The sequence below is a fragment of the Podarcis pityusensis genome (genome assembly GCF_964106645.2).
Source record: "Podarcis pityusensis genome assembly, chromosome: 14".
Classification (NCBI taxonomy): Eukaryota; Metazoa; Chordata; class Lepidosauria; order Squamata; family Lacertidae; genus Podarcis; species Podarcis pityusensis.
Genome location: NC_138039.1, coordinates 1088865 through 1102103, shown reverse-complemented (window position 1 = coordinate 1102103; position 13239 = coordinate 1088865). Strand labels below are relative to the sequence as shown.

Here is a 13239-nt window from a genome sequence, read left to right as displayed (position 1 = left end):
GACCAAAAGGAAGAGAGACAAATTACTCCACTCCTAGCCATCCCAGCTAGGAGCCACCCAGAGCCCTCTCCTCCTCCTCCAGGAATTTGCAAAATCCTCTTTTAAAGCCATCTAGCTTGGTAGGCATCCCTGCCTCTTGTGGGAGGGAGTTCCACAGATTCAGGGCAGATAAAAGGAAGGACTGCATCACCTGGCACACAGGTGAAGTGAAGGAAATGAGGCAGGAGCTGATAATGCAGGTGAGCTGCAAGCAAGCTGCCAGCCAGCTCTGTGGAGGCTCCTTTTATTGACACAATATGCAAACCCAGGCAGATACATTTTGGGCTGTGACCTTTACACATCTTCCAGTCCCGAGATCGTGGGGTGGTACAAAGTTATTTTGGCACCTGTTTCCACTGTGTCATTTCCCCCTTGCACAGGAGACAAAGGTCTCAGATCAAAGGTCACAGACAGGACACCACAGACTACTGAGATGGCAAAAGGTCAGACAGAGGGCAAGATGTTCAGACAGCTGTGGCTTTATCTGGGGGGGGGGAGTGTGCCCCGCACCCCAAGGTCATGCGTGCAGGGAGCTGAGGCTGCCCGCGAGCAGGGAGTGTGCTCCCCACCCAGCGATCATTCCTACACACGGGAAACTATGGAAGCAGCTGCCCCAGGAGGCATTGGTGGCCCACAACCTGGTTGGCTTTAAGCAGCCCTCTCCTCCATGATTTTGTCTCGTCCTCTTTTAAAGTCAGGGGTCATCATCACTGCCTCCGGTGGGAGGGAGTTCCACAGGTTAGGCTCTGCACGAATGAATCCTTTCTCTCTCCCGAACCTTCCCACCATGTGGGGTGCGCAGGCTGAGTGACCCACAGACTGATGCCCTCCGTGCTTCTGTCCTGCCCCTTCTCCCCACAGAAAGAGTTCTTCCAGGATGACCTCTATCCTCCCACGGAGGTGCGGTGGGAACCGGCCCTGTCGGCCGCTGCCTGGCTGGGCGGCTCTGACGGTCAGCACCGCAAAGTCAGCCTCCGGCCTAAAGACATGACCCCAGGTATGTGGCAGGGGGCGAGGGGGAGCGCATCAGCCGGGGGGGGTGTGTGTGTGCTGTTGCAGAGAGTTCAGAGTTTGTAGAATCATGGTGTTGTAGAAAGGGACCCCTAGAGTCATCTATTTATTTATTTATTTATTTATTTAATTTTTATTGGAAATTTTATTTATAACATAAACCCCCACCCCCCAATACAGAAATCCACCCTCATTAAACGTGAACATAACATACAATAAGCATAACATACAACAATACAAACAACCAAATAAAAGATTCCCTTTATCCTGTACCTGGCCTCCTTATTTACTTCTTATAGGCTGTTTCCTTTATTAATAATTATTAAGATTTTTCTAATTATAACTTAAATATCCACAAAGTCTCCTGCAGACATTAATTGAAACAAGTCCAGGTGTGTATTTTAGGGCACTGTTTTGTGAAGTATTCTCTGCATTTCCTCCATGCTTTTTGAAACTCTTGTCTAGTGCGATCTCTAATTGCCTCTGTTAAGCTAGCCAGTTCAATAACTCTAACAGTTTGTCTTGCCATTCCTTTTTTGTTGGCACAATTGCTTTTTTCCACTTTTTAGCAATTAGGATCCTTGCCGCTCCTGTGGCATAGAGGAAGATTTTCTGATCTTCTCTTGCTATACCTGTGTCCGTTATCCCTAGTAGAAAAGCTTCTGTATTTTTCATAAAGTTATATTTAAACATTTTTTTTAAGCTCGTCATATATGTACTATATTCCAGAAGCTTTTGGTTTTTTCACAGGTCCACCAAACATTTATAAGTGTCCCCTCTGTTTTACCACACCTCCAGCACAGATTGGTTTTTGTCTTACACATTTTAGGTATTTTGATAGGTATTAAGTACCGTATTTTTCATCCCATAGGACGCTCCGTCCCATAGGACGCACCTAGTTTTTTGGGGGGGAAATAAAGGAAAAATTTTTACCCTTTATTCCCCCCCCCCAAAACCAGGTCGGGGAAACCAAACCAGGTCGGGGAACAGCGGTATGGCGGCGCTCCGCCTCCCCGCTGTCCCCTGAGCTTGTGGGGCTGGCTCTGCTTCAGTGCGCCCCGCGCTCCGTGCAGCAGGCTGCTATCCGCAGCCTAGGGAGCCCTGTGGGAACTCCCGCGGGCTCCCCAGGCTTGCTGATAGCTTCCTGAAGTCTGGAGAGTGAGAGGGGTCGGTGCGCACCAACCCCTCTCGCTCTCCAAGCTTCAGCGAAAGCCTGCATTCGCCCCATAGGACGCACACAGATTTCCCCTTCATTTTTGGAGGGGGAAAAGTACGTCCTATAGGGCGAAAAATACGGTACCATGTATAAAACATCTGGATTAGATTTTCCCTCAGTACTTCACAGGCTGTAAATTCCCAGTTCTTTCTCCATAGTTCTTCCCAGAGAACCCCTAGAGTCATCTAGTCCATCCCCTCCAGTGCAGGAATCACAGCCAAAGCATCCCTGGCAGTTGGCCACCTGAGCTCTGCTTAAAGACCTCCAAGGAAGCCCAGTGAAAGGGTGCAGGAATCCCCTTTTGGCTTGTTGTGTGAAGGGGTGGCATTGAGGAAATCACAGCGGTAGGAACAGAGAACCTTGGCTGGGGGCGCAGCATCTCAGAACACAGAAAGCCCCCACCCCCGCTGGGTTTCCCCTCCGGCCATGGAAAGGCCTTTCCTGTGCTGGAGAGACCCCAGGTGGGTTTGCGGCTGAGGAAAGGGCCCCCTGGCGATCTGCCTCCAGGCCCCTTCCGCCACTGACCCGCCGTGCCGCCTCCTTCCGCAGTGAGCGAAGCCCCGAAAGAGGCTCCCAGCCGGAAATACGTGCCGTCCTCCGTCTACCTGGAGGAGAAGTCGGACGAGCAGAAGAAGGAGGAGGTGAGGACCCTGCGGGGCTGGCAGCTCTGGCTTGGGGGGCAGGGGAAGGAGGGGAGGGGGCTGGCAAGCTCTCCCTGATGCAAAAGACCATGGAGCGGGTGAGAGGCAGTGTGGCATAGTGGTTAGTGTCCGGCTAGGAGAGACAAGGGCTCAAATCCCCACTTGGTGGTGAAGCTTGCAAGGTGACCTCTCAGCCGAGCCTTCCTCACAGGGTTGTTGGGCGGATCAGAGGGGGAGAAGGAGACCCACGGCCCCCCTCTTGAGCTCCTCAGGGAGAAAAAGGAGGGATGGAAATACAGCCCACAGAGAAGTGTTGAGGGGGCACCGTGAGGAGGGGGAAGGTCTTGGGGGTGGCAGGCGCCTCAGCCCTTTCTCGTGCCCACATCCTGGCAACGGTTGGCTCCCCTGCAGCTCCTGAATGCCATGGTGGCCAAGCTGGGCAACCGAGACGACCCCCTGCCTCAGGACGCCTTCGAAGGAGTGGATGAAGAGGAGTGGGTAAGAGCTGGGCAGGAGCCCTCCAGAAGCGCCATGCCCGGGTGAAGAGAGCCGTGCCCGTCCGCCTGTGCCCATCCGGGTGCCTTGGGTGTGATTCTGCCCCCGGCTCTGCGCTGTATCCCTCCAGGGGGCTCTGCTGGTGGGAGTTGTGGCCCAAAAGGCACCCGCTAGGAGTGCTGTGGGGGAGGGGGGCACTCTGGTCTGATCTGATCTTCCGCTGCTTTGCCCACGTTCCCCCTCCATAGCTGTCAACCTATCCCTTTTCTTGTGAGGAATCCTATTCGGTATAAGGGAATTTCCTTTAAAAAAGGGAAACGTTGACAGCTATGTCCCCCTCCCCATCCCAGGGCTAGGCCGGGGGGCTGGTGGTCTCTGGGGTATATCCCGTGTCCCTTCCCCTCCCAAGTTGGCAAGGGTGGTCTTGTGGGCACCCCCAGAGCAAGAGACACCCCAGAGCAGTGGCCAGTCTGGCTTCTCCCATCCATCCATCCCTCCTCTCTCTCCCTCTTCTACTCCGTAGGACTAACGGCGGACGCTTCATCCAGGGACCGCACGCAGTGGCCTTACTGCCCGGATGACCCCCTGCAGCCACCCTCTCCTCCGTGGACTGGAGGGTGCCCAGACCTCAGGCCCCCCCTGGGAGGAGCAGGCTGACTTCCAGGCTCCTCTTCCCCCACTCTGCGCCAACACTGCCACCCTGGGTTGGGCTGCCGCCTGCCCACACCTCATCGAAGATGCCAAGGAGATCCTGCCCGCCGAATCTTCCTTCCTCCCCCTGGACCCTCCTTCGTCTGGGCTGCTGCCCCGCTTCCTGCCCCCCAGGCAGAAGTTTGCCTCGGCTTCCACGTTGACAGTCTGACTGGCACTTCTGGCTGCTGAGCCCAGGTCGACTTTTGGACCTGCCGTGTGCCTGCCAGGCCCCCAGCCCCTCTGGAGGGCCCATCCACGAGGGACGTGTGGCTTTGGGGGTCTCCAAACTCATTTGGGAGCGGAGGAGGGCTGTTTGGGGGGCTCCTTCTGCTCCCTGCAGCTCTAGGGTTGCCTTTACGAGGGCGTGCGTGTCTTTCCGTCACAACTGCGCCCCGAATTGTCTCCCCAGGCTTGTCCTCAGAGCAAAGCTCGCCTTCTGTGTCTGCCCTGCCAGTGTAACTTGAAAGAATGTCAATTTCAGCTCTTTTGCCTCTTGTGTCTGTTATTCAAAGCACCAGCCTTCTCCCCAAAGCGACTCTTCTCCCCCCCTAGAGGGATGGAGAGCACCCAGCCCAGCCTGGTAGATCTTTCTGCGCCCCAGAACGGGTGTCACACAGGCCCCTGGAGGCCCCCTGCGGCCCCCACATGCCTTACAGACCCTGGTTCTGCCTTGCAGACTTTGGGGCCGGTGGGCTGTGGCTTCTGTGCCTGGGAAAAGGGGCGCCACTCTCCCAGGGGAAAACTTCTCACTTCCTCCTCCATGACAGCAAATGCCTGCCTTCCTTAGTTCCTGTGCGCTGCTGCCCTTGGGCCTGATCCAGCAGGGCTTTGCTTATGATCCAAGCCCAGAAGCAGCTGGGTCAGGTCAAGAAAGAAGTTGGGCTTGGGAATCCTGGTTTTTTCCGGTGACAAATCCTGGGCTCGTCCACGCAGAAGATTTCTGTGGGTTTGAAGCCCCTCGTGCCTCAGTACCTTTTGGGGTTGCCCCATGATCATCTCCTCCAACAACTGGCAGCTGCTCTTGGCCCCCATTAAATTCAGATTTATCCCAATCCAGGAATAATCAGACAAGAGATTTAAATCCACTATAAATGAGCATGTAAGAGGACTTCGCACATTGTGAGCATGGGTTTTTTTCCACCTGGGGACCGTCCTCACCTGTCTGTACTTTCTATACTTTCATTTTGCTGCTGTCCTTCCAAAACATGGGTAGGCAAACTAAGGCCCGGGGGCCGGATCTGGCCCAATCGCCTTCTCAATCCAGCCTGCAGATGGTCCGGGAATCAGCGTGTTTTTACATGAGTAGAATGTGTCCTTTTATTTAAAATGCATCTCTGGCTTATTTGTGGGGCATAGGAATTTGTTCATATTTTTTTTCAAAATATAGTCTGGTCCCCCACAAGGTCTGAGGGACACTGGACTGGCCCCCTGCTGAAAAAGTTTGCTGACCCCTGTTCCAAAGGGTGCAGCGTTTGCATCAAAACAGCTCTTTTTCTGCTTTTGCTTTAGTACAAAGCAGAGCCTTTCGGAAGTGGACAGGGCAGCTTCCCCCTATATTCCACCCCAAAGCCTTTTACTTTAGCTGTGTCCTCGCTTGACCTTGTGGGTATGTGCTCCTTTGGGGGTGGGGGCGTTGCTGGTGGGTCCAGCTGCAACACACACATTTCCAACCTGCTCTTTTGCACAGATCCCAAAACCGTGAAACACGGTTGAGACTGGTTGCACTGTTCCACGTACAATTATGTTTTCTTAAAGGTAAGCAAATACCTGCAAAGGCCCCAGGTGTCCAGAACTTGGGGAGGGTGGGAAAGTGCCATTCAAAAGGAGGGGATGACTGGTGCCCAAAAGGCACCAGTGCAACCCAGCCAGCACCACCCACGGAGGAGAGAAAAAGGTCCCAGGAAGGACTGGCTGGCCGCAGTGGGAAACTGGGCGCTGGACTGCTGGACGGGGCTGCCTGCTCTGCTCTGGCCGCAGCCAGGCCCCTCGGAGACTCGGACGTTGTTCCCTGAAGAAAATGCCACATTTGCTGTGCCTGCTAGTCCGGTGCCACAGGCGGAGTTGCCACCTTAATATTATCATTATTATTATTTCTTCTTTTTTTATTATACTTTTTTTTTGGTTTTTTTACATATCATTTTCAACAATCATTCAACATAACTTCTTATCTTATACAATGTTTTAGACTTCCGTCAACAACCTCTGATGATTTTCCGTTCTTTATCACTTATTCTACATTTCTTAATTTCTCTATTACTCTTAGTTATCATTAACTAATAATTCTCCTCATAGTCTTTCTTGCAATATTTCAGATAGTCCTCCTTACAAAACTTCTTGCATTCCTACTAGCATAATCTGTTCATTGCAATTACTTTTCAAACAGTTCGTATATTTACTCCAGCCTTCTAAGAATCTCTGGTCCTGCAGGTTTCGAATCCTTTCTGTTAATTTTATCTAATTCTGCATAGTCCATCAACTTCATCCTGCATTCTTCTTTCGTCGGTGGTTCTTCTTGCTTCCATTTTTGTGCCAATAATATTCTTGCTGCTGTTGTTGCATATAAAAACAACATACAATCCTGTCTATTAATATCATCTCCTACAATGCCAAGTAAAAATGCTTCTGGTTTCTTAATAAATGTATACTGCAACATCTTTTTCATCTCATTATATATCATTTCCCAGAAGTTTTCCACTTTTTTACATTCCCAGACTCTGCTCCTGTGCTTTTAACAGCCGGGCGTGCAGGCGCCGCTTCACCCCGTCCCCGCTGCCTGCATTGCCGGGGGCTGGACTAGATGGCCTCTGGGTGCCCCTCCCAAGTCCGCACTTCCATGACTCCAGCTCCTGATTCGGTGTGGGGGTGGACTCTCCTTCGCGGGAGGCTTTCAGAAAGAGGCCGCCTGCCATACATGCTTTAGCCGCGGTTCCTGCGTCGAGGGGCTGGACTAGATGGCCACTAGGTGCCCCTTCCTTCCAACTCGGCGGGGATCCCGGCATTGCGCGCGCCTCCCGGCCGCCAGGGGCCGCCCTCGACCCCGGGGCGGCGCTCTAGGCCCCAAGGCCGCTACGGGGTCCGCTTCCGGTCGCGAAGGCGGAAGAGGCCTCTGCATCCGGCCCGGCTCGTCTCTATGGTGCCCTCCTTCCCCCGGAGCCGCCGGATCATCTCGCCCTTGGGCCGCCCGAGGAGGGAGGAGGGAGAGGCATGGTGAGTCCGGGGGGGGGGTCCGGGAGCCCCTCGCCCGCCCCCCTCGGGAAAGGGACCCAGGCGTCCGAGCAGTGCGACCCCCAGACCCCTCCCGCCTCCCTGGCCCCGCCCTCTCCCTCGGAGCCCCAGGAAGGGACCCAGGCGTCCGAGGCTCCCTCGGCCCTCCCCACCCACCGCGCCGCCTCCCTTTTGCTTCTGCTAATTCCATTTGCTTCCCGTTGCCCAGAGAGAGACTTAGCGCCCCTCGAGTCTCTGGACCCCGGGGTGGCGGGTTCGAGCCCCACGTGGGGCGGAAATGGGGCAGGGGGCTGGACTAGATGACCCCCGGGGTCCCTTCCAGCTCCACGGTCCTGAGGTTGTGTGATGCGCGTGCAGCGTGAGCCCACCTGCCTCCTTCGCCCTCAGCCCCCCTTCCTTCCTCGCCTCCCTGGCAAGGGCTGAGCCGAGTCTCCAGCATCCGGGGCCTCCTCTCTGCCTAGGGCCTCTGGAGCCCACCCCCACCCTAAGGACCCCCCCCCCAGAGAGAGCTTCAGGTCCCCATTAAGCGCCCCCTTCCCGTGGCTTCCTGGCATCCCCATTCGGGGTTGGGGTGGGCCTTGCGCTGCCCCCCAAACGGAGACCCGGCAGAGGGGCTTTGGGGGGGGCTCAGTGGCCGCACCGAAGGGGGCTGGTTCCCAGGGCAGGAGCAACCTGGTCAAGTGAGCGACACAGCAACAGAGCATGAAGGGGTGGCAACTGCCTGGCGAATGCCCTGACCCTGGTGACTCTTCCCTTGGCAGGCCAAGTACCTGGCGCAGATCGTCCTCGTGGGGGTGCAGGTGGTGGGCAGAGCCTTTGCCCGGGCACTGCGGCAGGAGTTTGCAGGTGAGCGTGTTAACGGAGAAATCTGAGGGCTCCGTTGGACAAAAAACAAGAGCACCAGCCAGGAATACCAGAGCAAAACAGCAGCCAGGAGGCTTGGTCTTGATTGAAGACCGTTGTGACAGGACTCCCACCTGCCACCAGGTGGAACGAGATGGAAGCCCCGAACAAAAGAGCCCCCAAACTTTTAAAGCTGCTAATCCCCATGTTACAGCCCCCCAAACTCATACATCACGGTTACATCATGAAAGGGGAGGTCCGGTGGCAGTAATCTGAGCATCCTGGACCCTGCCCCATGGTTCTCCTTGCCCTCCACCAAACACCCATCAAGTGTAACAAAAGAGATGTTTACATTTCCCTGTTTCCCAGCCAAGTTCATCACACCCTTTTGTCTTCATCTGGGTTTGTTATTTCTGGAATGGCTACCTGTCTGGCACTCAGGTATCAGGATGCCAGGAATTATCACTCGGGCAGAGGGGCTGCTGAGCTTACATGTCTGTATGAATTTCTGAAGTTTTCCCAGTGAGCCAGTAGACAGATACATTTATCAGTGAATTGTTACGTTTGGTATTGTACAGCAGAGGCCCTTTGAATAGATAGGAAGAAATTGTGATGAAGTGTTTTGTGGGGACAAATCACAAAAGTCACAAAAGTGATTGTGCTGATTTTGGTAGTGGGCTGCATGTGCATGATATCTGCTGGAGGGGCAACCCCCCCCAACCTATACATAAATTCCTGCAACAAGTGCCATGTGGTTGCCCCTTCTCCTCTGCCATGCTTGCTTGTTGGGGGGGGGGGGGAGAGAGAGACGCTGTGGGCTGCCTCTCTTGCTCCCAGGGCATCCCATGCTTCATTGACCTGGCGCAATGTGGCCTGTGGTTTTCTCTGTGGGGGTCCCAGGTAGCTGTCACTGACGTCTCCAAGTTCTGGGCCGGCCAACGCCAGCCTTGTGACCCTGGGCTGGGCGGCTCCCGAGGACAGCCCAGCTGGCAAGGCCACCCTGAGCCCGTTTGCGTCATGAGCACTGCCAGCCCCGCTGTCCAGAGTGGGGGAACCAAGGGGGGTAACTGAGGCCCTCTTTCCAAGCAGCCAGCCAAGCAGCGGCAGACGCGCGAGGGCGCTCGGGGCCTCAGTCGGAAGCAGCCTCCAGCGTCTCTGGCCTCAGCCTGCAGGAGGCCCAGCAGATCCTCAACGTCTGCAAGCTCAACCCAGAGGACATTCAGAAGGTAAATACCAACTTTTCAGGCTTGCTGGGGAGAGTACAAGGCTCATTCCTTGGTGACTGAGACCCACAATTCTGCTTTCAGAGCTTTTGTATAGAGATACAGGAAACTGTTCTACTGCAATGTGCTCTATGTAGGGCTGCCTTTGAAGGTGACCCGGGAACTACAATTAACCCACAATGTGCCAGCAAGACTGGTGACTGGGAATGGCTGCCAGGACCATATAATACCAGTCCTGAAAGACCTACATTGGCTCCCAGTACGTTTCCGAGCACAATTCAAAGTGTTTGTGCTGACCTTGAAAGCCCTAAATGGCCTCAGCCCAGTAGACCTGAAGGAGCGTCTCCACCCCCATCGTTCTGCCTGGACACTGAGGTCCAACTCCAAGGGCCTTCTGGCCGTTCCCTCCCTGCGAGAAGCCAAGCTACAGGGAACCAGGCAGAGGGCCTTCTCGGTGGTGGCACCCGCCCTGTGGAATGCCCTCTCGTCAGATGTCAAGGAAATAAACAACTATCTGACTTTTAGAAGACATCTAAAGGCAGCCCTGTTTAGGGAAGTTTTTGATGTTTGATTGCTTTATTATTAATAATAATATTCTGTTTGGAGCCGCCTTGAGTGGCTGGGGAAACCCAGCCAGATGGGCAGGGTATGAAGAATTAATAATAATAATAATAATAATAATAATTTATACCAAGTCAGATCATTGGTCCACCGAGCTCAGAGTTGGTAGAGCATGAGACAGATTTTAATCTCAGGGTTGTGGGTTTGAGCACCACATTGAGCAGAAAGATTCCTGCATCGCAAGGGGGTCGGCTCCCAACTCTACAGTTCTATGAATCTGTCCCACTGACAGGCAACAGCGGCTCTCCAGAATTTCAGGCCGGAGTCTCTCCCAGCCCGACCTGGAGATGCCAGTGAGATTGAACCAGGGACCTTGCAGCCTTCCCCCATGTGGGCATTCATGTTCCTTTGGGTCCCCCGGTCCCTGTGGAAACCTCACGAGGCACACCAGGAAGCAGTATTTCTCATAGGGCTAGAACTTAGTGGCTGATCCCAAAGCTGAGTCTCTTCACAACTGAGCCATGCAGCCTTCCTGCAGATGTTGCTTGTTTATTCCTTGGATTTATATCCCAGGATTTTTATTCCAAGGAGCTAGAGGTGGCCTGCATGGTTCTTCCCCCCCCCCCATTTAATCCTCGCATCAACCCTGTGAGGTGGGTTGGGCTGAGAGGCAGTAGCTTCACCCAGGGAGCTTCCGTGGCCCGAACGGGGATTTGAACCATGGTCTCCCAGCTCCTTGCCTGACGCTCTTAAGCCCTACTCCATCCCTGGCCAGAATGGCTGCAACTGATGGGAGCCCGAGTCCAGCAACATCAAGAAGGGCTGTGGATCAGTGGAACTCCCTGCCACAAGTCACCCCCATGGCTTAGGTAGCTTCAAAAGGTATTAATTAAAACTCACAGAGGAAGAAATGGCCCCCTGTGCTTATTAGCCGTGACAGTTAAGTGGTACCTCCACCTGCAGAGACCAGGGGGTGGCGTGCATGGCGGGGGCAGGGGGTCTTGTTGGTGGGCTCCCTGGAGGCCTCTGGCCAGCCACCGAGGGGAGCAGAACGCTGGCCCTTTTCTTCCAGTCCAGCCGGGCTGCTCTCCTACTTCCCTTGGTCCACTGGTTTTCCCAGAGCGTGGCAGGGACGGGGCAATTAATCGTGCCGCTGGGCGGTTTGGTCATGCGCGTATTGTTTGCTTTTCCTTGGCAGAACTACGAGCATTTATTCAAGGTGAACGACAAATCCGTGGGGGGTTCTTTCTACCTGCAGTCCAAGGTGAGTTGGGGAGGTGGAACTGTGCTCGTGGCCCCTCCCCCTAGGAAGCCACAGGAAGCTGCTCCTTCCCCTCACACTTAGAAGTTTGTATATATACATATATTTCTATTAATGAGTATTATTTTTAATGATTGTGATTTCCCCCTATGTTTTTAGCTGTTCTTGTTTTATCTGTAAGCTGCCATGAGTCCCTGTCAGGGATTATTATCATCTATAATAATACAATAAAATTGTGCTTTCAGGGCTGGCAGTCCCTTAGGTGGAAGGGATGCAATTAAGAGGCTTTCCTCCCTTTCTTTTAGCTCATTGGCAAGCTGAGAATCATTTTCAGAGATCCAAACTTACCCAAAATACATAAAATGCAGTGTGTCCCAAGTGTCAGCCTGAGTGACCCTTTGCCCACTTCCTTCTAGCCAAGCCCCCTCATTTCCTTGGGGTTCCCAGAGATCAAAGAGGCCCCAAAGCCGAGATTTCCTCCTCCACCCCTGCCCCCCCTTTTCCTTGCTTGCTCCTGTTTTCAAAGCCCTCTGGCGGATGCCCTTGGCACAGCCGCTGCCCTCGCCCTCTGTGTGTGTTGGCCTCCTGCCGTCTTTTTGGAGCAGCAGCAGCAGCTACTGAGTGCCAGGTCTGTGCCCTGCAGGTGGTGAGAGCCAAGGAGCGCCTGGACGAAGAGCTGCGGATCCAGTCGCAGCAACGGCGAGAACAAGACGCAGAGCGCAAGCCAGACACGTAGCAGAGCCCACCGGCCTCCCCGTCTAAAGTATAGCTAGCCAATAAATTGCCCTTGTGTAGCTTGCTGCTCTCGGCCTCGCAGTCTGTTGCCAGGGGGTGACTGGGGGGAGTGCAGAATGCAGCACCAGGATCGGACCCACGGCAGGGGCTGGAGTGTCCCTCCTCCCAGGAGTGTCTTCTCTGGCCAAGCAACAAACAAAAGTTTTCAGAGCGGCATTTGCCCAGACAGCTTGTGCTCTGTGAGGGGTAGCCCAGCTTGTGGACTGACTGCAGTCGACACCCAGCCGCTAAGTCAGGGGCTCCCAAACTAAGGCCCGAAGGGCACGTTTATCCAGCCCGCGGCAACCCCCACCGCCCGCTCTTACTGGCGCTGCACTGCGCGGATGCCCACTTCCGGGTCGGAGGAGCACCGGAAATCGATGGTGCACATGCGCAAGCGTTATTTCCAGGGCACATCTGGGTCGGAGGAGGCCCGCGCACATGCACACAAGCTATTTCTGGTGCTCCTCCGACCTGGAAGTGCGCCGGAAATAGCATGTGCGCACGCGTATGTGCTCCCTTGCCCTCTGGCCCACTGCACGATCGGCACTGGAGACACCGGCCCGAGGCGCGGTAAGTTTGCCGACCCCTGTGCTAGGTTCTGCACTTGCTGCTGCGTCAGGAGCATGCTGGGAGCTAGGCAGCTCATCCCAACACCCCACTTCACTCTCGCAACTCCTCGCAGGCAGAAGGCCCCAGGCTCCGTCCCTGGCCTGCCCTGGCACAACTGGGAAAGGGCCTTCTCCTGAAACCTTGGGCAGCCGCTGGCAGGTAGGGTTGACTGTGGACAGGGAGCTCCAGGCCCAATCACACCTGGCTGCTGGGGCTGCTGGGAGTCCGGGAGCTTTTTGGGGGGAGCACAGGTTCCTTATCCCTGATGCATAGAGTTCCCAGCTAGATGTGGCCAGGGCCTGGCTTCTGGGTCAGGAAGCATCTTCCCATGCGCTTCTGGCCTTCCCTGAGGTCGGCAGAGGCAGGACGCAGGAAGCCATGTGCTGCTCCAGGAGGCAGGATCTGCTGTGCCTTCAGTGCCAGAGTTTCGGTTTGGCTGAGCAGGCAGAGCCCAGCTGTGTGGGTGTGGGTGTGGGTGTGCATTTGCATGGGCGTTTAATGTTGGAGCGTATTTGTGAGACTGTGCAGACCAGGGTTTCCCAAACGTGGGTCTCTGACAGTTGTGGGACTACAATTCCCATCATCTGTAGCTAGCAGCACAAGTGGTCAGGGATGATGGGAACTGTGGTCCAAAAACAGCCGGAG

At 54.8% G+C, this 13239-nt stretch overlaps 2 protein-coding genes across 2 annotated transcripts in view; both read left to right on the top strand.

Moving 5' to 3' along the window:
• LOC308463175 (coronin-7-like) overlaps positions 1 to 4575 on the top strand; it is a 93815-nt gene extending 89240 nt beyond the window's left edge. Inside the window, exons 25-28 of the mRNA XM_080981349.1 lie at positions 901 to 1036; positions 2816 to 2907; positions 3319 to 3405; positions 3926 to 4575. Coding sequence (XP_080837475.1) covers positions 901 to 1036; positions 2816 to 2907; positions 3319 to 3405; positions 3926 to 3931 — 321 coding nt within the window. The 3' untranslated portion in view covers positions 3932 to 4575. The remainder of the gene's footprint in view (positions 1 to 900; positions 1037 to 2815; positions 2908 to 3318; positions 3406 to 3925) is intronic.
• Positions 4576 to 7147: 2572 nt separating this feature from the next.
• On the top strand, positions 7148 to 12002 carry PAM16 (presequence translocase associated motor 16). The gene is made up of 5 exons (XM_080981395.1): positions 7148 to 7302; positions 8082 to 8166; positions 9253 to 9389; positions 11146 to 11211; positions 11852 to 12002. Exons 1-5 carry the CDS (start codon positions 7300 to 7302, stop codon positions 11942 to 11944), a joined length of 384 nt encoding a protein of 127 aa, XP_080837521.1. The 5' UTR covers positions 7148 to 7299; the 3' UTR covers positions 11945 to 12002.
• Positions 12003 to 13239: the final 1237 nt, after the last annotated feature.

What these genes read in the sequence shown, in the direction of transcription:
- PAM16 (XM_080981395.1), top strand. An exon ending in ACTGCGGCAGGAGTTTGCAG is followed by an intron (nt 8,167 to 9,252) that starts GTGAGCGTGTTA and finishes CTTTCCAAGCAG; the next exon opens with CCAGCCAAGCAGCGGCAGAC. An exon ending in CTTTCTACCTGCAGTCCAAG is followed by an intron (nt 11,212 to 11,851) that starts GTGAGTTGGGGA and finishes TGTGCCCTGCAG; the next exon opens with GTGGTGAGAGCCAAGGAGCG.